Source organism: Centroberyx gerrardi, chromosome 20 (genome assembly GCF_048128805.1).
Source record: "Centroberyx gerrardi isolate f3 chromosome 20, fCenGer3.hap1.cur.20231027, whole genome shotgun sequence".
NCBI lineage: Eukaryota > Metazoa > Chordata > Actinopteri > Beryciformes > Berycidae > Centroberyx > Centroberyx gerrardi.
This window is the reverse complement of record NC_136016.1, coordinates 16,481,743-16,505,715: the sequence shown is the minus strand read 5'-3', so window position 1 is coordinate 16,505,715 and position 23,973 is coordinate 16,481,743. Positions and strand designations below refer to the sequence as shown.

The following is a 23,973-nucleotide window of genomic DNA, read 5'->3' as shown; positions in this document are numbered from 1 at the left end:
CTGATGACTGAGACCACTGGCAGCAAAGCTGTTATCTATATCTGCTGATACTTGTCAGTTGTATGCTTGTTTCAGTCGTGAATAATAAAAGCTTAAGTTAAACTTAAAGGGGATAATTGCAGTTGTTTGCCTGTATGGTGTTACAGCTGTGAAATGAAATGTTTAAACTGAAGACATCTAGTGAAATTTTGTAACAATACATTTCCCAATCTTTACCGACTGTCAAGTCATTTGAAAGGGAGGTTCTGACATAGTCTAAAATAACACATCTCTGCACAAACTCCTGAACAATTTGTATCTAGGATGTTGATTTCCCCCGCTCCTCTCCCCCCTACATCTATCCTGCTTAGCAGTATGGAAAAACCTTTGGGCTTATGTAGGAGCAGCAAGGACAGTTATGTAAGGCCCGTATCACGAAGCGAGATTAGTGGGTTAGCGAGCTAACTTTGGGTTTAACCCTGGTTTTTCGGTTTCATGAAGGTGGTTCACTTTTAACCGGGGTGGATCACCATGGTAACTTATTCTGCACGGCTAACCTGCTCCGCAGCAGGTTCAGTTCAGGGTATCGGATCAAAACGTATGAAAAGCCTTCTGACCAATCAGCTCTCTGGAAACAGGGAGTCACCATTCCTACAGGATCCCGATATGGACAAATATACAAATGGAAATCACAATAAAAAACTAACATGCCCACTGTGTCCTAATGACGGGGCAGTTCCTCCAGTAATCCTCTCTAGCCTTGGAAGCAGAAACAACTTTTACTTTTCGCGGTTATGTTTTGTTATACTGACAGTCATTATAAGAATTTGTTATTCTTGAGAGAAGAACCCAATGTTAGTAGCTATCCATTTCTTTCCGATACCCATGTGTTGAAAATGTCAGCAGGAAATATTAGGGCTTATATCATCCTATAATTAGGTCTATTGCCTATGGCTTTTATTGTTTGATTAGACTATTTTATTATTTTCGCCTATTTTTAGGCTATTACTTATTTTTATAGTTTTGCGCTTATATTCTATGTCCTTTTCCCCGCTGAATCATATTACTTTTGCTGTGCAACAATCTAATTTCCCCACAGGGATCAACAGTTTCATCTTATCTGAATTGTCTGATCTAGATCTGTCCATGTTGCATGTGATTGGCTATGGCTGGCTAAGGCTAAGGCCCTGACTTTGTTGAATGTGCTTCGTAGTATAGGCCCCAGTGGTGTAGTGGTAAATAAAAAACTCTGGGTAAACAATGACCTCCAGTCGGTTAATCATAAGGCGAACAACCACCAATATGAACACAAATAAATAACATTTTCAGCCAAGCTTTTTTCCCCCATAAAACACCCTATCTTCATATACCTTACTTGAGTTTGACACTACTTACTAAGAATAATATGAATTTAAAACAAAGATTTATGTCAGTCTGAAAAAGTGGGTAAACTGATTTTAGGTGAGTTTATCCTCAACTAGCCTACTTCCTCATTAACTACTAGATAATTGCCTGTTGTTATAAAGTGTATCTTTTTAAGCAAGAGGTTGATGTATAGTCTGACTTACAACACACTCGCTATGTAGACTCTACTGCCAAAGGACAGGTTCAAATAGGCTTTTATTGGAGATTAGTCCTCTAATAGGCTATTAAGATAGCATGAGGTCTGGGTCACAGCTATAATGAGGCATATGTTCACAGTTTAGTGTTGGGAGCGGGTCCGAGGTGGGAGGACAGAGAGTCATTAACAGATCAGGTGTTAAAGAGCTCACCTCTCTTTATTTCTCTCCATTTGGTACTAGGAGGAACTAAAATAAGAAAATAAGACTCACTCTCTTACACTCTTATAGCAACTGTCCAGTCTTTATTGTGCTGACAGCAGAAAAATTACACAACTGGTGCACAAAAAAACATTTTTTTAAGAGTTAATATCTTCAAAACTACAGTAGATATCAACAATCTATTAACACAATTTAAAGAGCGTAGGACCATAGATGCTACTGACCGATTTTGGTGGTAATCGGTCAAACGGTGTAGGAGTAGATGTTAAAAATGTGTTTTTCAAATAATTCAAAATATCTCAAAAAATTTCCAGGCGGACCTTGAGGGTCCCTATGGCAAATTTGTAGAGTACGGTTAGGTGGAGATGTGTATTAAGTTTCATGTAAATCAGACAAACGGTGTGGAAATGCAGCCCTTTAAACTTTTTATTTTTGACCTTTAATTATAGCGCCACCATCAGGCCGATGGGGGTCATATTTCTTGTGGCTCTAACTGAAGCCATACTAGACCATGGTGCAAAGTTTCATGGCTCTAGCATTTACCATCTAACGGGAAATTGAGCCCAAAGATTGATTAATTGATTGATTTATTAATAATAATCACAGAAAGTGCAAACTTCATACAAATCTCCATAATTGCCTGAACAATTCTCTTGACAAATTTCAATACAATATAATGCACCATTGGTGAGATATGGGTCCAAGTAGCATGGAAATGAATTTAATCAGTTAATTAATAATAGTTATTATAATCATAAACATATCAAAATCAATACAGTTCTTCCTCTAGGGGTCATCAATATCCATACCAAATTTGAAAAGATTCTTATAAAAACTGTTCAAGTTATCGCATTCACACGATGGTTGTGTATTTTTCTTATTCCACCAGATAACTGGCCAAAAGTAGACAACGCAACATCACACTGAAATATTTCCAGCACAGCTGCAATGGAGTTTGATAGCAAAAAAAATGTCAGCTATCTAAAACATCAACAGTAAACATCAGGTTTTGGTGTCAGTCCCTCAGAATCAAAGAACAAGGACTTCTTTCTAGATTCACCATTTTGCACCGACGTTCAACACTCACACAGGGAGAAATCCATCGTACAAGAGGCAGAGAGACCAATTTCTCCACCGACAGTAGCCTCAATAGACCAGAATGCAATGCAGCCACAAGACATGTTGCATTTTGCGTAAGGGCACGCCGCACCACTCTCACTTTTTCTCGACTGGAAAAACTCTCGCTCCGCTATCGCTATCACTCGTTCCACCTAGACGTATAACCAACAGCTGAAAACAACAAGCTCACGTCAGTTCTCTGGGGGTTGTTGAAAGTCATTATGGGAAACGTAGGAAATCACTAACCGAAGTAGAAGTAGACAAGGCAGGTTGAGGGAAAGTGGATACTCCAAAAAAGTATATTGCAGCACTTACACTCACAAAATAACTAGCATCGATCATCACAAATAGATGGTCATTGACGACTGAGTACGCGATGGTGGATTTCACCTTTAAGACACAAAGTGTGTGGAAAACATGGTTCTGGAGTTGTACAAACCATCATCTCCCTTCAGTGTTCAAATTGGGTTAGGATCCCTTTGCCTCAGACAGAGTCGAGAGGACCTAAGACTAAAAAATGATCCACACATCACATAGCCACCACAACCCAGTTCTTTGAACATTTTGTGTAGTTTCTTTAAAAAGACAGGGTTCAACGTTAAGAAATGTATCCATTTGCAGTGGTTGGACCAGTAGGTGGGTAGACTGGTAGCTGGTTTTTATATTATATATTGTATATTATCTGACATCATAGGGTTGTTTTTTTTTTGACAGGACTGTCTTGTCAGGCATACAGCAAGAACACAGTCTACAGCCTTTTCAACTACATCTTTAACAGAACAACGGTTTATAAAACAGTGGTTTATAATTCTCAAGTATTAAAAAAATGTTGCTACATCAAACAGCTTAAAATCCTTCAAAAAAGTTTCTATGGCCAGTGTTTTCTAATGATATATAGCCTAAGCACTTTCAAAAGCAGTCATATATTAAAGGTATTCAACCTTATGCATAAGTAGCACCAGATAAATGCATCTTTTCCCATCAAAAATGACAAAAACTGTTCTTCAGCTCAAGCTCCCTGATGAATTTATAGCACTTTCTATACAATGCACCCTATATGTCTCAACCTTGTCTCCGATAAGTCTTTACAAATAATTCTTAGTGTTTGTTTTAACCTGCATGGAGTGGCAGATGGGAGGAGTTTACTGTATCAGGGCAACACATCCTCTTCTACCAGCTCAGCACTTAACACTAAACCCTCCTCTCTCTTCTTCCTCTCTCTTCTTCTTCTCTCCTAGCTGCCTCCCCTCAGCCCCAGCCGGACTCTCCTGCGGAGCTCTAGCCTCAGCAGGTCCCTCTCCTTGCGGATGCCCTGCAGCACGGTGCGATTCTCCTGGGCCCGGCGCACCAGATAGGGCAGCGTGTCATCCACCGAGCCGTACGGCACCGACTTGTACACCGCAAAACCCTCCTGGGCTGATGAGGGGAAGTTCAAAATATAGAGTGGAGTAAACATGACACAGTGATAGAGGAGAAATGAAAGACAACAAGTGAAAAGAGGATGTGAATATATCATTAAAGCTGCACTATAAACTCGGCTTGTAAGGTAGTAACTGAAAACATTGAACTTCATTACCCAGAAATCATGTGCTGTGACATCAGCAAACTGCAGGTTTACCAAGTCTCTCTAAATGAGTCTCTTTACAGTAAAGCACACCAAAGAGACAAGAGAGGCAAAATATCTAACGTTGGTGAGTCTAGTTTTGTGCTGCTGTTTAGGAGACAGTTTGTGTTTCATTCTTGCATGGAGAAGATTGCCCACCAGTTTACATCTATCTCCATGACACCAGATTTTATTTCAGGCAAATATAGAGAATATAAAGTGTCTCAATTATGCGTGATGGAATACTCTTCTCTCTTGCAGCCCCACTTTGTGATTTAGGATGATCCCGAATTTCCCCAAGGGGATCAATAAAGTGGTATCTTATCTTATCTTATAAGATGGGTGTATTTTTACATAGAAATCTTGCCTGGTGCGGCTTTAAAGAGAGTTTGGGTGGAATGGGGCCAGGCGGTTAAAGAGACTGTCCCATAACTGGAAGTTTACAGGTTCAATCCCCACAACAGCCACGTGTGCTGTCAAAATATCCTTGAATAACACACTGAACCTCCTCTTGCTCATGCATTGTGAGTCTCTCTGGATAAGAGCATCAGCTAAATGCCGCAGTTGAGGCAGCTTACCCAGTGTGAGGGAGACGTGGTCACACATGCCCAGCAGCTGGCCAAAACACACTGAGCCTCCGTCTGCGTCTATCCCCAGCTCTGCCATCCTGAAGACGGTAGAAACAACAGCAATATCAAATACAGCGTCAAGTGACTCTTAAATGAAGTTATAATCAGTTCAGGAGGCAAATGATTTCATTGATCGCAGTGGCTGGTGGATTCAAACACTCACCAAGCACCTTTGATCTTTTATGAAACAAGAATTTTTGTTTTAAATAAATATATAAATGATCCTAGAGTTGTTACTACTAGCCATAGCCAGTATTTATTTATCTGGTGGTTGATGTTATTTTGGTGTTAAGTTGCTTACTGGCTAGGACCAAACATGACTTCTCAGGACTTCCTTTCTCAGATGTAAGTTATCTAGTGTAAATGGCATCAGTTTCCATGTCATGTGAGCAGGGATGTGGTCTGACCGTGTGGCGGCTTGTCGGACTGACTCCTCGTTGTGCGTGGCGACTATGATCCGGTAGCGCTGAGGACTCTGGGAGATGACTTCCAGCATTACATCCAGGTTGCCGTTGTAACTGAACCAACACAAGTAAACAGATGAAGCAGGTCTTAAAGACTTGAGTCAAAAATTATTGATAATCCAGTGAATAATCCAGCTGTTTTCACTGAACTCAAATGAACTATTTTCAGTGTGCCTTTAATTTTTAACCCCACCAAAAAACTAACACACCTGATGATGTGATGACTTTTGATTTTAAGTTGAATAGATAGGGTTTTTTTTTATAAATCCAAGTGCATCCAAGACTATGCACTCTCAACAGCATTCAGTTTTAGTTCAGTTTGTTTTTGTCTGAGGTGCAATTGCCTTTGATTTTTTATAATTTTATTATCTATCAGTACTATCCACCTGTCATTGGTGTCTTCCCAGCTCTCGTGGACGGGGTCCAGGCGACCTTCTTGCTTGGCCAGCTTCCTCTCCTTGTCCATGTAGGCTCCCCTCACCAGCTTGACTCCCAGACAGAAACCTTCACTTTTAGACAGATCCAGGGCCTCTAGGAGGAGAGACCTGGACTCCTGAGAGACAGAGGCAGAGGATGGGGAATATGTTAAAGCTTTTTACTTAGTCTTACTGATTATTCTGTATCGGAGAGGGAATTAGACTCATACTGCTGGCTTTGAACTTGCATATTACTGTCACTAATTAGGGACTTGATGGTGGAAGACAGGGTGATGAGGCGATATGTTCTGATATTTGTTAAGGCTGAAAAGAGAAAAAAAATATTTGCCTTTAGGTAGGACTGGTATGTGTTCCAGATCCAGGCACCATCTTTGTTGAACTTCTTCATCATCGCCATGGTGACAAGGGAGAGGGCGGGGTTCATGTATGTGTACTCTGCATCTACCAGAACTCGGACCTTGTTGACGCTGGCCTTCGAAACACAAATGCTCCTTTCAATCATTTTATAACTATATATGCTATATTACAATTCAACACAATGCAGTCTGGGATGTCAATCAAGTGACAAAGATGCAAAATGATAATTTCAGATTTGGTGCAACTGTCCCGCGTGCTACAAATTTCCCATGATCCCTCACATCTGTACCTCCGCTATTTTGTTGAGTCTCTGCAGGCCACAGAGGAAGTGGGCGGTCTCTCTCTCGTCTAAACCGGGGAAGCTGATTGCCTGAGAGAGAGGCAGTTTAGGGCAAAGGTCAGGGGTCATTCATCATCATCATCATAAATATAGAGCGGGAAGGAAGACATCTGAAAATCATACACCTGTTTATTATAGTATAATGTGGACGTACCTCTCCATCCATAGCTCTGACTAGGAGATCCAGGTCGTATTGTTGTTGTGAGAGGAGGGTTGTGAGTTTTACCTTGATACAGGCAGAACAGACTAGTCAATGACAGCAAATACACACTACATTACATAAAAAGAGAGAATAGACATGGGGAAAATGTGTGTGACTCTAACCCTAACATGTACAGGTTCAGATATCTGAAGTGCAGCTGCGGACACGTCACACACTCTAAATGTGTATTCTTATCTTTTTTTCCCACATACTTGAACCACATTCAACTGCTATTTTGCTTAGGTCTGGTACATAGTGTGTCAAGGTTCTCAAATGTCCTTGACAAAACCTGGAAATTAAAAAAAACTAGCTTCCCTGTCGTCCAAAATACATGAAAATGAATTAAAAAAAAATTATATCCTGGAAAATGGTACTGGTGGTCCTTAAAATCAAAGGTTACAGGTCATCAGAAATTAGCATTTGGAAGTTATTTAAAAACAGATCACCTACCCAAAATGATCTGCCAGCATATTTAAATAACTGAAGCAACATAACTGCTAATGCTACCACATTACAGACTTACAGTTTGATTGAAAATGTGCTGCAAAGTAATTTCCTAAAAAGAGCAGGAAGGGTGACTGTGAGAGGGTAAACGCTGCCTTACACACAACTCGGGGCTGAGCAGAGCTGTGATCTTCAGCTGCATCATCGGGTCTTTGCTCCAGGCGTTGCTGTGGGACATCCGGACGCATTCCAACATGGCCGCCATGTTGTCGTCATATCTCTTCTCACTGGTGGAGGAGACAGCAACATTAGGCTATATTTCACTCTTCAAACTGCAAGACTACACTGCTTTAAACAGCAGTGAAATGATTATGGGGTAGGAGCTACAGCAGAATGGGAATTTGGTTCAGAATACCCAAGTGGGAGGAAAAGTAAGAATCAGTGTAACTTCAAGCCCCGTAAGCTTAGGGATACAGAGCCAGGCATTTTCTTGGTAACATCATGATAAGACGCATCATCATAAACTATGATGATGGGTCATGAGCAGAGATGATGCACCCTAGAATACACAAAGATTCACCCCTCCTCTTCCCTTGGAAATGACCCACCTGGTGTAAAGGAATAGAGTCTGAGCAAACTGAGTTTAGAAAACGAGGCAGGTGTTTTCGTACCCGGTGCCCTCTCCCAGGTCTTCCTCGATAGGAACCGCCAGCATGGGCCTCAGTCCCAGGGAGCTCATCTTCTCCATGGACAGGGAGATCTCGCTCTCGTTCTCGCCGGCCACAAATTGGGCGTAGACAGAGGGCCGCATCAGCAGGGAAAAGCCCCTCTTCCCCAGGAGGCTCCGTGCTATGGACATCAACTGAAAGGAGGAGGAGATAGTGAAGAAAAAGAAGGTGTAGAGGATGTGAGGCAGAGGGAGAGAGGACGAGAGAAATGTATATGTGTGAGGAATGGAGAGAGAGAGAGGAGGATGGGAACTCAAGAGGACTAGAGGTGACAGAATCTGCATGTGTGCCATATATACTGACATGCATGTATGGCATGCATTCTCACCATCTGCTGTTCTCCTTTACATCCCCCTCTCATCTCACTTTTACATGTTACACACTCTCGTTACAGGCAATCAGCAGTAACCAGTGCCAGGATCACACTCAGCACCCTGGCAGAATTCCTGTGAAAGGAGTGCCAGGGATTCACCAGGAGAAGAAATAATAATAAGATCTCTCCGTCTATACCTCACCTCACTCTATCTCTTTTTCCATTTACTCTTCATTATCCTGAGTGACAAACTCTCACCTTCCCACAGTTGTTGACCAGCACAGGGAAAGAGCAGAGGTGGAAAACCCCCAGGGCACGGAGCAGCTCGCCCAGGCTCTTCACCCGAAACGCTCTGGGATCCTGGAAAGCCAGAGCCACAGAGAGGGGTTCAGGACCCCCCGCCCCCCCCAACTGCTTCGCAGCCACCGTCCTGGGAGCCGCTGTACCCAGAAGCCTCAGCGACAAGAGGTGAGGTAATGAGGGCCGCAAACAAGAGGACATCATCATAACAGGTGAGGAGTTGTTTTGGAAGGCTGCAGCTCGTCCTATGTGTGTGTGTGTGTGTGTATGTCTGTGTGAGTGTGTGTATTTGACCCAATGTGTAGGTGGAGTCTTGATGACTCAGAGTGTTTATATGGATCTTCCTTTATTGTGATTTTGAAGTTGCATGGGTGCGACTCACTACGCCCCGCCTGTTTACTCCGGCAGCTGTAGCTGACTTGTATTGTATATAATTGTAATTATCTGGTGGAAATGTAATGTGTCCTGTATCTGACCCCAAGCCCAGAAACAAGTGATGATCTTCTCATGTAGGAACCTGTTGGAGGAGGAGAGGAAATTGAAAGGAGCAATGTGTATGCAGGTTCCAGCCTTTACTGCATGTTGCTGCCAGTGAGTTTGACAAGAACGAACACTGACAGCAAATTAAACACCAAAGTGTGTCCCTTACAAATAAACATTTTTTCTTCAAAAGTAAGCAAAAAGATGTCAGTGGCATAGGCTATTAAAAAAAAGGTTTTAATAAGATCAGTAGGTTTGTAATTCAGGACAATTTGAATCTGATGGCAGCATCGGCTAGACCAGAGTTTCCCAAACTTTTGTCAGGGACCCCAAAATAGATACATATAAGATAAGAAGATTTGTCCTGTGAGAAATCCCCTCTTTCTTGTTAGGTGGGGAGATAACAGCAGTTGGTAGTGAACTATGATCAAAACATTCATCCTTATACATTCCCTCATTGTTCTAACTTGTAGGAACTGAAATAAAAGTTATATTAAACTATTCCTAATTTTGTTTGGGACGCCCTGGAGCCCCCTCAAGGACCCCTGCTGGTCTCTGGACCCCAGGTTGGGAACCACTGGGTTAGGCTACTTTAAAAGTCACAAAAACATCTGAAGTTGAGAAAAATAAGAAAGAAGTGAATAAAAAGTTCTTACCCTGCGTCCGAAGAACGGAACTCATAACACTCCAAAGACGAAAAGCTCAGCAGGTGCGATGTCGGATGTTTGTGGGTGGACCAGTGAAATTGATTATCTTTTGGCTGATTGACTGGTTAATAAGTGACTAGTTACTCAAAATTTGAGTAAACATCAAGTTGACCCTTGGCATTAGTACACAAGTGTCCCCTCAGTTTGGCATAAATACATCAACCAAATGGAAACTAAAAACTTTCACTTTTCAACTTTAACTTTTCACTTTTCAAACCTTTTTCATAAGCATTTGTCATGTTACATCTGTTTTTTGCTAAAAGCTTTTGAATGAACTTTGGCTGTCTAAGGCAAGTTTTGCCTGTTACCATAAATGTAGAGGGTAGACTCATCAAAAGAACTGGATGAAATACAAGTTTCATTCTTAAATTGAGTGCAACAGCTTGTATTATGTGTATTGAATGTATTGTGAAGCAGTAAAATGTGTTTTTGCATTTATAATTCTATAATAGAATTATTTTGCATTTGTAACAGTGAAACAGATCTGCATTCTGAGTTGGGATGCAAGTCAATTTTTTCACAAGCCTATGTGAATGTGCATAAAATGTATATATCATACAAAAAAATCCTGAATTTGGCTACATTTTAGTAATATCTGTAAAACACAGATGCCTGAGTGACCCAGAAACAGATTAGACACATGACAAGTGTTCAGCTCAGTGTTGTGGAAAGGTTTGTGATATTTTGAGGAGGGTTGAGTTTAGAGGAGGCAGAGCAGTCAGGAGGGGGAATGATTAACCCCTGCCTTCAACCATCCTCGTTATAAATCTGTGATCTGGTGAACTGACAGACCCAAGTTCACTAACTTCACACACAGTGCATCCCAGGTCTTCACTGCACTGGTACCACTGACCAGGTGTGATAACCCTAATAGTGCTTCACTGAACTGTTATTGTGACAGGACTGATAGTGTAACTGATAGGAGGCTGGAATGAGTCTTAGCCTCTAATATTAAAGATTATGGGGTTCGGTGCTCTTTGGATGAAAAAGGCTCCTCTAGTAGCTCCTCATGTGGAACAAAAGAGAGATCCAAGGCAATTAAAAAATCAGTTAGAAAGCCTTTATCAAATTTGGCTAGTCATAATTGCAAGTTAAAAACTACGTTGAACGCGTTTCGGCCCCATCATCAAGGTATTGAAGTACACAAATAGAACGGTAGATAAACAGGTGTAAGAGATTAAGGTAAAATCATCATATTTTTACTTCTGTAACTTCCTTTGTCAGGGAGAAGAGATGGGAGAGTAGGAAGAGAGAGGCCCAAGGAAATAATGGACTAGGGGAGGCGAAGAAAATCATGAAAAAGAAAACAAAAAAACAGAAGAAAAGAGTTGGTTCTCTGAGCGATTTTTATTTTGAGTATTAAGGTGAATTCACAACCCCAAATTCTTATGCTAAAAAAACAATACCCCCAAAGTGCCCAACTTTTAGTCTAATATATTCAGCTGTTTTGAACATGTTTAATGTTTAAATGGATGAGAATTGATTCACGGAAGCCAAGAACATGGAAAAAGTTTTATTTTTCACACTGGAATGGATTTTTTGAAAAGAAAAGCTTCAACAAATATTTACAAATTTTGATCAATTTCATCAGTCTCAGTTGAGTTCTTTGGAAAACACACACACACACACACTTACAGTACAGAAGGCTACTTGAACTAATGCTACACATTGCTAATATCCCTAAAAGCGCTATTAAACCAATACATTTTGTGATCATAACTCAAATCCTGAATAAAACACTCATTTGGATCACAAAACAGTTGTATCATCATCAATATCTTCATCATTATAATCATCAGCATTATATTTTGCTGTTCTAAGCATTCTTGATCTCACTAAATCCCACCATGCTATTCCATTTTTATCACTCTAGCAATAGACGTTCCCAACTCTTGCGCTCATATCCAGGTAGGGCCCCTGAGGGTGGGCGTGGCCATGCTGGTGCTGTCTGTACAGGTGCCTGAGCGGGATGGGGAGGGACGAGCGAGGGTCCTGACAAAGCCGGAGAGGGTAGGAGGAGAAGGCAGGGTAGAGGGCCGGAGGGGCGGCGGCGGAGGGAAGACAGGAGGGATCCAGCTGAGGGAGAAGAGACGGGTGGTGCAGCATCATCTCCGGCAGATAGGGGGCGCCTGGGTTGAACTGAGGGATGGCGCCTAGTTCAACAGGAGCAACTGAAGGGTACGAGGAGGGGGCGGAGGCGGAGGTCAGGTTCTGGTGATGGGCTGTGGGTGGCAGCGAGGGAGCGGAGGACACAGACGGCTGGAAGGAAGGCAACGATCCAGAGGAGACGGCCGAGCAAGAAGAGGGTTGGAAAGGCGGGTGAGGAAGGGAGGAGGACGGATGGGTGAAAGAGGAGGGAGGAAAGGCTGCAGCGAGGGATGGAGCTTGGGCTTGGCTGAGATTTTGGACGTGCAGAGTGGGATGGGCGGGGCTGGAAGACATATTGGGAAACGACAGATTCTGAATGGGAGGCGGGACAGAGGGGAAGGTGAAAGATGGGGGGACGGTGTGGTTAGGGAGGGAGCAAGGCAGGAAGGGAGCGGGATTTGACACCACAGGCGGGTGGTTTTGGTTGGGAAGAGGCTGAGGGGGGGCTGGGTCTGGATCTGGATTTGCGGACAGAAGATTCGGATAGGTAAACACCGCCGAGTTTTGATCGTGGGGTGAATTATTCCCGCTGGTGATGGGTTCAACTTGCAGAGGCTGGTTGGGCTGGGTGAGCAGAGAAAGAGCTGGCATGTGGTCCTGCAGACCCGACTGACATGCGGAAGACGGGGCGGAGAAGGAGGTGTCAGTGGGCGTATGTGGACTGATCATCTCTGGGTTGGATGGAGAGATGGCGTGATAGGTGGAAGTGGAGGAGGAGGAGAGGAGCGGCTGCGGGGAGGAGGAAGTGGAAGGCGGCGGAGTCAGGATGGGGTAGGTGAAGGAGGTCTGCTGCAGTGAAGGAGAGGTGGTGGAGGAAGGGAGCGTGGGCGAGGACGACAGGATGGGCGGGTAGTCAATAGGGGGGACAGACGGGTAGCCGGAGGCGGAGGACGGCTGGACCTCAGCGGACGGCTGAGGATCGGACGCGTCTGAAGAGTCGGGGACGGGGAGGGACGGGAAGGAGGAGGAAGACTGAGGAAGAGGAGCTGAGGGGAAAGAGGAGGAGCCGGGTGGAGCAGCGGAGTAGGCGGAGGTATAAGGCGGCTGACCCATATTGTCTGATCTGTTGAGGAAGAAAGACATATAGTTAATACTTTAAGTCCCGATGAGATGAACTCCCATTATTTTTACTCCCTGGAAAACAGAGTATCCTTCATGGTGACCTCATGCTGCACTAGTAGGTGTAAATATACATCTCTAACCAATAAATAAAACTGTCTTTCTCTCCCTAACTGATATCCCATTGGTTAGGAAATGCATCAAATCCAGGAAGCAAAGATGCCATATCATAGGGTCTTTAAATCGGTAAACTAAGCGTGGATACATTGCATCTGTTTTGAAACACCATTGTAATGCCTGTGTGAGTGGATGGATTATGAAATAGACCATTTTCCTCCATTTTTTGCTCACCCACCTGTCAATTCCTGGTGTGTCCTGCATCCCATTGGCCATGGTGACGGTGATGTCAGACATCTGGGATGCCATGAATGCTTGGCCAAGGTCTAGCGGCTGCTCTGGGACCTGAGCGTCCTGGTAGGGGGCCTCCTCTGCTCTGTACCCACAGGACGGGTCAGGGAGCGGGGGCAGGGAGGCCAGGGCCAGGGCCTGGAGGTCCGAGGTGGAGGTGGTGGTCGTGGACTGGGACAAAAGCTCAGTGGAGTCACATGGATCACAGCCCACTGGGAGAGACAGACAGAGAAACGGAGATGATTGAGGTAAGACAATGCAAGGCAAGGCAGGAGTATAGTCCAAAGTTAGTATAGTCCAAATTAAAGATATGGCAAAGCAAATCAATAGTGGCAAGGGTAGTATTTCAGTATTCTATGTCTATCCCACTTACCGATATCCAAGGTTTCTGTCAGGTGGGTAATCTTGCGCTTCTGCCTTGCATCTCTCTGTCTGCAGTAAAGAAGATAGATGTTAGGGTATGTCCTCTACAAAATTTGTGCTGTTTGTACACTAAGGTGGAGTGTGAGTGTGTGTGTGTGTATGTGTGTGTGTGTGTGTGTTTGTTGTGCATTACTTTTTGCTGTTCATGCCATCCTCTCTGAAGCCCTTCGCAAAGGGATTGGAGTTGATCTTCAGCTCTGTGATCTGGAAAAAGAAAGACAATTACATTTTCTGGTTGTTTTTTAAGGCACTCTGTGATACAAGGTGCAGTATTTTAGGTAAAAACACACACACACACACACACACACACACACACACAAATACCTACTTCTGCTACCTACGGCCACTTGTGTTGTTGGCGATCTACAAAATTAAGCTTAATCTACCGCTGCACCCATTGTAAATCATTCTGTATAGGAGTGCCAGCTAAATGCCTACAATGTAAATGTAATGTTGTTGTACCTTGTTGTTCTGGTAGGCGGTGACGGTGAGGAACTGGGTCTCGGGGAAGACGAAGGAGTGCTGTCCCCCTCCCCACCTCAGCACATCCCTGGCTTCAATCACATGGACTCTGGGCTGGTAGCGATGCAGCGAGTGGAGGATGATCTGGAAATGATAGGGAAAAGTAAGAGGTTAGTACCAAAGGCAGGCCAAGGACCAAATATACCAATGAGGGTTATGTACTGTACTGTATCTCTGCTGGGTCACACTATGACAGCACACACACACACACACAGAAACAGACCAACACACACCAGTCTCCAGCACTCACATATCCCTGTGTGTCCAGTGTGTTGTTGGTGAGCTTGGCGCAGTGGAAGGAGATGGTGCGGCTCTGCCAGTGTGCGCCCGTGGCGGGGGAGTCCGGGTGGATGAACACCCGGTCGGGCAGCCGCGCCTCTGCCGCGCCCACGGCCTGCCAGGCGTCACCTTGGAAACGGTAGCGGGAGTTGTCCAGCGGGACGATGTCCAGCAGGAGGATGTAGCGGAGAGACGGGTTCAGGCCCGACAGCTTCACCCTCAGACCGGGGAACATCCGTCTAGGGAGAGCAGGGAGGGAAGGAGAGAGGGAAGGACGGAAGGAGTGAAGGAGAAAGGAGAATGGAGGGTGGAGGGTGGAGAAAGTTAGAACTTTTTTTTACATATTTTATCCAAAACAATGAGTATATGCATTTTTTGCAGGCGTGACCCTACTAGGCATTTAACCTTTAACCTGAGAGGATGGAGAGAGAGGAATATGAAAGGTATAGAAAGGGAGCTGGTGAAAGAGAGGGGGAGGTTAGGATGGAGGGTGGGGAGAGGAGAGAGTGAAGGAAGGTGGATGAGGGAAGAGGAGGTAGAGGAGATATAAGACAGAAAAGGGGGATGGGAGACATGTGGATGTGAAGGACAGAAGGATAGGAAAAGGAGAAGAGAGGATAGGGAGAGCAGAGAGTGGAAACACAAATTTGTACTAATGGTTTTGTACAGTCAAAGGGTCAAGGGTCGGTGGCCTTGCACTTGCATACTGCCTCTACACCCACCTGCCCTTCTTCGTGATGATCATCTCTGTGCCGACTGAGCTGAACTGTTTCCATAACGACCCGTTCTCCAGCTCCATCTTGACCTCGTCTTGTGTTTTGGTGGCTGTGTCGCTGGGGGCGGTGGGCGGGGCCAGCAGCCTGGGGGGCAGCGCTCTGGCCGCCATGTCGCAGGCAGGAGGGAACAGAGGCATGTGGGCAGGAGCTTCCCGGTCTGAGAGTAGAAATCACGATTAAAAACTATATAAGCAGACCTTGAAATGAAAACTAGACATAAACCAAACTCTGATCAATTTTGGTTGTGGCTGGTAGGTCTTGTAAGTTCTACCAATCAACCTGTGTTCAATCAGTTGTACTCCAAAAAAATAAATACATTTAAATTCACTAGGAGAATTCTGAATCCACACAGCCAGCTGACAAAAAAAGTAAGTTTCATGCCCTGAATCTAAGAGTCCAAATTTATCATCAAAGATCAACTTTTGACATTTTTCAAGGCGTAGAGTCGTCCAGCCACACCTCTCCAACATGTACTAAAATGATCCAGTACCAGTCGAGAGGCTCTTTCAGAGGGGTGACGGCCTGCTAGCTGTAAATAAACGCCCCATTAGCTTCCTAGCTTATTAGCCAGCCTTCACCAGTTGATGCTTATAAGCATCTATCACAGATCCAGTGGTTGTTCCTTGTGAGAGGGCTTGAAGGTCAAGAATGCCATTGGGTCCATTTATGTTTGTAAAATGTATCATTAGATTCCTGGTTCCATTCAAGATTTTTCAAAGTAAATGCTGACCTGTGATCTTATATCAAACTAGATCACAAGATAGACTTCCACAGACTCTCTCTCTCTTTCTGTCTCTCTCTCTTACACATACACACACACACACACACACACACACTCACCTCTGTAGAAGCAGTCTCCCATTCTTTGCGGTCCCAGGGCTAAACTGGGATACATCTCCACACTGAGCATTCTTCCTTTTCTGTCTTTGTCCCTTTACTCACCCTCTTCCCTCTACTTCTCCAAAGTAACCTTTTGCTCTTTAACTCTTTTTTTTCTTCTCTATTTCCATGAACAGTCTCAGATCCAGGCTTATTTCTGTTCCCTCTGAATCTAATGGAGTGATATCTGTCTTCTGTTTCACTGGAATCCTGTTTTCTGTTTCCCCTATTTCTCTTCCTACCACTCTGCTGCACTTCCCTCCAAACGCCTATCCTGGTGACTCGCTCTGTTATATAGGTGTGTAAGGCTTCACACATCAGGCCAAATGGCCCCGTTTTCACACAGCCCTTCATTTGCATCCCTGTCTCTCCCCTCCATCCCCTGCTTACATGACAAACTAACACAAACAACATTAGCCATATCAAGGGCTGTTTGGCAAAATCTGAATTTACTTCAAAGTGAGGAATTGAATTGACATTAATGTCACTCCCAGACGGTCATTTTTGTTATTTCACATCAGGACACAGGCTCACAGAACTCCTGCATCAGTTATACACACTTCTCTATAATTTCAATATCATTCATTACAGAGGTATGTGTGGGTGTAAACATCTTTTATGTCATTAACAAAATAATTGTAGGAAATGAGTATGTTTCTACTGCCTCTCACATACAAACCTGGTTGATGGGGCTACTGGCAGCTCCCCTGTGGCTATTTGATGATTTGATGACACGTTTCTTCCTCTCAGCAGTCTGCCTATCAGGCTCTCTCAGCAGGGAGCCAGGACTCCAATGCAGGTGGAAGAGGGAGACAGTTTGGCCCATGGCTGCAATTTGGCCACTACATAAACATGAGTGTCTGTGTAGGGTGACATCGAAGCTTTGAATTAGGAAGTGTGTTGAGTGTTTTAGTTAAGGCTGGGCTAGCATTCCACAGAACATTTAACACTAAAACTTCAATTCAACTCATATTTAAAGTTAAATTTGGTTAGCAGACAGGGTTTATAGTTAAAACACAATAAAACACATAGGCTAATACCACACAGACACACATCAATTGATAGAGACCATGAAAGTCAATAACTCAGGACAAATCAGGACCAGGACAGATGAGAATGGCATTGGCCTTCCTTACTAATGTCTCTCAAATATTTCCATTTGACTGTAGTTCATGCCAGTAACCTGACTGACTACTTTTGTTGCTTAAACTTAAGCTGCCAAACCAGAGGACAACAGAAAATGAGATTCAGTAAATCTCTGATACAACAAGGTCATCTGTTTACCACACAAACTTAGAGACTAGAGACTTAGAGAGTTTATTTTCTGAAGGAACAACCAACGCTGCTGTACCTGTATCTGTATGTCTCAAAGCAAAGTTTGACATATTTATAGTTGTCCAATTATATTCCTCGTCGTTCATTACTGTGGGTTTGGGAATGGGATGTAACCCTCTAAAATCTGCTGTCGTGACCTTCATTTTAAGAACATTCAAATCAAGGAAGAATTCACCATGGCAACAACATGGCCGTGTCCATTTCCCCCAATCCAGTAAGAGACTGCGGATGACAGAATCTGAAAAGACTTATTATTTGGTCTAATTTGCATAACAACTGCCAAAGGTGATCTAATGTTTTTGGAGGACTCATTTGTATTCTAAAATTGTCAATACAGACCACAGAGGCTCTTTTGCAGAGGATTGCAGTAGAGCTTTAGCCATTTGCATTGATCAAGCAGGATATATTGCATGGCTTTGTCTTTGTGTGGATGATTTTGTATGAATATCATCTGCCTGAGGATACTCAAACAACACGGATCTGTACATGGAAATGGTTCCCATCTTTATTGGTCAGGTCCACAGTAAAGTAGAAGAAGAAAACAATGTGTTTGTTTGTGACAAATAGGGTCTAAGGAGCGAAATCTACCTGCTAGCAGACATTCCTGCCAATACAGAGTGACAGCTGGAGTGGCTTGAGAGGAGTGAAGTCTAAATGTTGTTCTAGTTGTTGTTTTCCTTCCCCATTTGTGGGGGGGCTGGAACAAGGGATGAAAGGCAGCTAGCGGGACAGAGGGGAAGTGGAGGTGTGAACGCCACACTGGTCTCTCTTAGTGGAAAGGAGGGAGGGAGGGAGGGGTCATTACCTTGATTACCCTGTAAGAGGGGCGGTGGGGTGTGTGCGACATCTCTTAATGTTTTTACGAACTGACAGGTGTGTCATAGGCACTGCAGCCACCAGACTATTATGACCGATGATAAAGGCTGTTTCTTGTTTTGTTTTTTTGGCATTACGAGAGTGGGGGCAGGTATTGTGTGCTGGTGTTGAGTGTTTACAGTGCTTTAAGTATTAACATAGCCCCTCTCTTCCTCATGTATGTGCTAAGTGGTTTGATGTCCACTCAGTTGGGATTGCAGAGGTCTAAAGGTCAGGCTGTGGAAAACACTTGTTTTATTCTTTGGTGATTTAAACCATCATTCGGAATTATTAAATGTGAAAAATTCAATGAAAATTTTCTTTAGGGTGTCACTGGTTCAGATGTTCCTGTTGTTGGAATCGTTCCTGCATGATAGGAACTCATCAGATTTTCTTGAGCATTTGTTTATGATGGAGCAACAAGCCTTTTAATCCGATGAAGCATGTGATTACTGTTTTTGTTCCTGCTGCACAATGGAAACAAATTCCCCATTTAGCTAGAAGTCCTTTCTCCAGCTCGTTCAGCCGATTTTTCCATTTCTAATTCTACATCACATGTAAATACATATCAGAGCTGGGGGAAGGGGCACACATGATGTCACCGATTATCAGTATTAAAACACACTACGTGTTATCCATAAATAAATCCACTGCATGCATAAGCCACATGCATTCAGATTACAGATTACATGCTTTATTTTAGGCTCTCGCTGTGCATTAATGGGTGAAGGGATATTTTATCTTATCCAACAGGCCTACAACCCATTTTCTGATCAATTTGGGCTTTTTTTGTTAATAACTGCCCAGAAATCCATCATGAATAGCACACTGTGTACCAAAGAAGCACTTTTCATCATAGCATAGTGCAAGACTTGATATTTTGAGAAATACTGTTCTATAATTACTAGACACCATTACATAACATCAACAGCCTGCATAGGAAGTAGAGGATTTTTTTTAATGTGGGTGTATATCCCAAAAAAACAAAAACAAAAAGATAACCTTGATCATTTCACACACATCATTTTATATCTCTCCATTACACAAAGCAGTCAATACTTTTACTTCATCCTAGACAGTCAACTTTACATTTTCCCCAACACGGGTTAATCACTCTGGGGTAACTACTGTGTCAGTCAGACCACCTCCAGCGGGTCCCTGTCAGCCTTCGACAGCGCCACAGTCAGCGAGTCAGGCAGACGCACGGCCAGCCTCTCCCTGAACACGGCCAGGAAACCCCGCTCACTGTTGCTATGGTCACTGAGGATGACGCTGGTTCCTTTGGCCACAGCGTCCAGCACTTCATGGTGGGACATCTCACCTGAATAAAAGGATATGACACTCATGTCTGGATGCATAACAATGTCAGAAATGTCAATCAGTATGAAACCTGCATTGTATTTGTAGAGTGCACAATGCTTCCCAGTCATCAACTGACTTTTTGAGTGGTATCTGTCAAAATACCTGCCTACCTGTGATGTAGAGATCCGCTCTGACTCCGTTCAACACTGAAGCCCCAGAGCCAGCACACACAGCCGCACTGCACACAGTCGACTCTGTAAAATGTCAACACAGAATACAGTGACTGACTGACTGACACACACATTTCCATCTCAGGACACTGATAGGCTAATGCCCACTTGCATCCCATTTGAAGAAACATGATAAGGGCTTGACCTCAACAGGTGAAATCAATCAATACTTACAGGTTTTTTTTGTATTTTACGATCATCACTTTTGTTTGAAATCTGTTGAATCAGCCCTCTCAATGTTCCATTATGCTTAAAATAATTACTTATGCTTAGAGTATATCCAGATTACAGTTAGTCCAAAATGACACAACTGACTCCTTCATTTCATTGGTTATCAGTGCAATTTAGATTTGATTTTAAAATTAGCTTTTAACTTGTGAAGCAAGTTAGCTAGCTAGCTGTCTGTGTTGGTGTCCCCTCTTCCTCACCTAGTGTCTGCCCCGCACCCAGAGCCAAGCGGAGGTGATTCAAACCGAGGTGGGACTTCATCTTCTGGATGGCTGCTGCCACAGTTATTGGCTGGTCCAACATGCTGAGTCGCCCTTGGCCATGACCTGGGAGCGGGGGCTGCAGGGAGGGATAGGTGGACAGAGAGCAAAACAACTTCAATAAAACAGTATATGAAACTATTACTAAACTCCAATGCCTTACAACCAGTACATGTTAAGGGTAACTTTACAAAACGGAACTATATACACACTGATAAAACGTCCTTTTTGGTCTGCAACTTCTTAAACCAAACCTTTCACTGTAGGGGAAATTAGTTCCTTGCCCTACTTGAAACCCACTGAGTGTTATTTCACAACAATGTCTTTCATTAATTTCCCGACAAGCTGACTTTTTAGAGATACGAGGTGTTCATCTGGCAGCAGTGATATGTTGATACTGTACCTTCTGTAACTGCAGGATGCTGAGGGACTGGCTGGGAGAAATGTGTCGTAGCAGAGTCTGGACACTGGGAGTCAGTGCTGAGTCACTGCAGGTTAAGCTGACGTGGATCCCACTGTTGTCTGAACTAGTGTCAAATAGATGAAATGACCCATTATTCACCAGTGCATAAGATTAAAGATTAAAATCAAGCAAGTAAATGCAAATCCATACGCAAACACACTTGAATGCATTGATTTACACATGCACACATGTACACAACCTGACTGAATGTTGCAGTGGGGCTCCACTGTCAGAAGCCTTCAGTTCCTCTATAATAGCTTTCAGTTCTGCTTCGCTCCTGACAGTGAATTCCAGTTTGTGGCTGTGGGAGGCGCAGCCCAGGGCCTGACTCAGCACAGACACCTGGCCGCTACCTGAGAGAAAGAGACAGACACCAGAGATGGAAAAAAGATTCAGAGCAGCAGCTGGAAGGCACTTGGTCAAGATACTTGACCAGTGAGACGGTGTCAAGTGTCACAACAGATTAGCCTATAGGTTCATTAAATATGCAAATAGTGTAGGTATGCGTGACACATTTTCCATTCAGGTTGACGTCTTACCAAGTCCCCCCACCAGCCAGTCGTTCACTCCCCCTTTAACACTGTCCCATGAAGTGTGGGGGGAGAAGACCGCCATCCCGGCCTCCACAGCCCGGACGGCCAATCGCTGCTTCCAGTCCTTTTGAACCAAACGCTTGATTGGCCGAAACAACGGCGGGTGATACGAGATAATGAGGTCACAGCTCATGGCCTCTGCTTCCTCCATGACAGCTTCGGTGAGGTCATTGGTTAGCAGGATGGTTTTAATAGGCCGCGCTTTGCTTGGTTCAACCAATAGGCCAACGTTGTCCCACGACTCGGCCAGTGACAGAGGAGCAAGCTGCTCCAGAACCTGCAGGACCTCCTTTAGGTCCATTGGGCCGGTATAATGAGCAGAGTGAGAGAGGCAGCGAGGGAAAGGGAGGTGAACAGGAGGATGCAGAGGGGTGGAGATTTGTTGAGTCGTAAAGAAGCTGCGAGTGGGAGAAGGTGAAGGGTAAGAGGAGCAGGGGGAAGTCTGTGAAATCAAGTTCCTTCTGGTACAAACTCTACGGGTCAGTGATAAAAATCTCCAAGAAAGGTTTTTACATCCAGTCAACATTGGTGAAGACCTGTGCGGACAAAAAAAGACACTTTAATGAATTGATTAGGATGAGTGTGCTGTATCATACATACAAAATCCCTCCAGAAGCCATTATTCTGTGACAGAGGAGATACGTGTGAGTATCAAATTCTGGCCCAACATCAGTATGACCTACTGCCTGCAGGTAGACTGGAGCCTGGTAGGACGCCCTTATTGATGCGAGCCAAACCTAACTCACAAGGCTCATCAATCAAGGAAGCAAAATCATCACTACCCAGACACAACTACAGGGACTTTATAACCAATCCATCAAAATGAAGGCCACTCATCACACTGGACCCCTTATAAACCCTTCCAGCCACTCCAGTCTGGTCACTGGCAGGAAAAACCCTTCATCTGCACAGAAATCACCATTCTGAGCAGGCAAAACAAGATGTACACTACCTGAACTTTCTGCAACATTTGCATACTATTTATTTACTTGCAGTTGTTACAGGTTGCACTATTTGGAACATTTGCATTTATTTATAACGGTTTTTAATCTGATTTACAATCTGCTCATGTGTATATAATTTCATCTGCATTTGTTTTCCAGTCTGCTATTTTGCAATACTTGCATGCTGTTTTTTATTAATGTTGTTTTATGTGTCATCCCTGCGTTTTATGTTTGTGCTTTAACTGTAACTGTGAGGAGTCAAGCTGAAGCTGAATTTTCTGTCCTATGCAGACCGACAATGAAGATTTCTGAGCCTGAAACTAGTCTGTTACACTGTTGTATTAAATCAATAAAATGCTGTATTTTAGCGGGATAACTTGTTTATAGCTTAAGGTCCAGCTAGTTAAATATCTGACCCAGGACTGGACGTAATGACTGGCACTGACTGCTGGCAAGCAAGCAGCTGAACTTGTCCCAGTGCAGGCTGACAGCAGAGCTAGCTAGCTAACATTAGCTACACACTCAACAGACAATATCATGCTCTGTTTTCAAAGACACGACATCAGCATCAAAACATACGCATGTTTGGGCTTATCTTATCATACATTTGCATGCCTTGCACTTTCGAAGAAAACTACGTTGTGAAATACATTTCTCCCGGTGTTATGGAAAACATGTTGCACTTACTGGAGAACTTGAGGAATATCTACTTCCGGGTTCCGTTTCTTAATGTCACGCTTTTGATTGGACACTTGAGATGTCAATCAATATCGGTGTAATTAGTAAAAAGTGACTTCAGTATTTAGTTTCGATGCATGATCAGAGTTTACTAACATCGGAGTGGGTGAGTCAAATGAAATAAAGTATTAGCTCAAAAACTACTTAACTTATTGTAAAACTAATTACTGTAAAACTACAACTAAAATTACAATGTGTCTAAATATTTGTGCAGCCTATTCGTACTTCTAATAGATATTTCTCTGCTTTAATCTAATTGTACACCAAACTAATGTGCAATGATAATGAAGGTAAATGCATCGTTGTAAGAGAGTTGCCTGGCTTTGATTGGAAGCTGGTGGTCATATGAATACATATTCAAACATGGGGACTTTGAACGTTTAGAGGCAATTAACCTCGAGTATTGTTATGATCCTGCATCACTGGCATTGCAGACTATGCCTATGCAAAATGGTTTTTTTTTTATGGCTTTTATGGTTTGTAAAGGGAATGGCACCTGCACCTTCAAAGAGGAATTGTGAGGAGACAAAAGCAGTTGGTCCTAAAATACATCATGGAGATTATGCATCATTTGGACTGGGCCACAGCCTCATGACCCAGCATGGTGGACAAAAAATATTTAATTTTTTATCAAATAAGTAGGGACTT

General features: G+C 43.5%; 3 protein-coding genes across 4 annotated transcripts; all 3 read right to left on the bottom strand.

Annotated features, from left to right (window-relative positions):
• Positions 1–4,113: 4,113 nt before the first annotated feature.
• On the bottom strand, positions 4,114–8,903 carry prodh2 (proline dehydrogenase 2). Its single transcript, XM_071921717.2, has 10 exons — positions 8,655–8,903; positions 8,027–8,217; positions 7,516–7,642; positions 6,864–6,935; positions 6,659–6,739; positions 6,341–6,484; positions 5,962–6,128; positions 5,519–5,629; positions 5,061–5,149; positions 4,114–4,295 (listed from the first exon to the last, which is right to left on the bottom strand). The coding sequence occupies exons 1-10, from the start codon at positions 8,901–8,903 to the stop codon at positions 4,114–4,116; spliced, it is 1,413 nt and encodes a 470-aa protein (XP_071777818.2).
• A 2,849-nt stretch (positions 8,904–11,752) lies between these two features.
• Positions 11,753–16,408, bottom strand: tbx6 (T-box transcription factor 6). Its single transcript, XM_078290930.1, has 8 exons — positions 16,339–16,408; positions 15,445–15,655; positions 14,694–14,961; positions 14,384–14,527; positions 14,055–14,125; positions 13,872–13,930; positions 13,446–13,710; positions 11,753–13,124 (listed from the first exon to the last, which is right to left on the bottom strand). The coding sequence occupies exons 1-8, from the start codon at positions 16,406–16,408 to the stop codon at positions 11,753–11,755; spliced, it is 2,460 nt and encodes an 819-aa protein (XP_078147056.1).
• Positions 16,409–19,582: 3,174 nt separating this feature from the next.
• On the bottom strand, positions 19,583–23,290 carry nif3l1 (NIF3 NGG1 interacting factor 3-like 1 (S. cerevisiae)). 2 transcript variants are annotated; one of them, XM_071921653.2, is made up of 7 exons: positions 23,275–23,290; positions 21,590–22,179; positions 21,250–21,403; positions 20,991–21,114; positions 20,528–20,666; positions 20,040–20,123; positions 19,583–19,888 (listed from the first exon to the last, which is right to left on the bottom strand). In XM_071921653.2, exons 2-7 carry the CDS (start codon positions 22,167–22,169, stop codon positions 19,704–19,706), a joined length of 1,266 nt encoding a protein of 421 aa, XP_071777754.2. In that variant the 5' UTR covers positions 22,170–22,179; positions 23,275–23,290; the 3' UTR covers positions 19,583–19,703. The 2 variants fall into 2 exon arrangements, with proteins under 2 accessions (XP_071777754.2, XP_071777738.2); XM_071921637.2 differs by having other exon boundaries at positions 23,193–23,282.
• Positions 23,291–23,973: the final 683 nt, after the last annotated feature.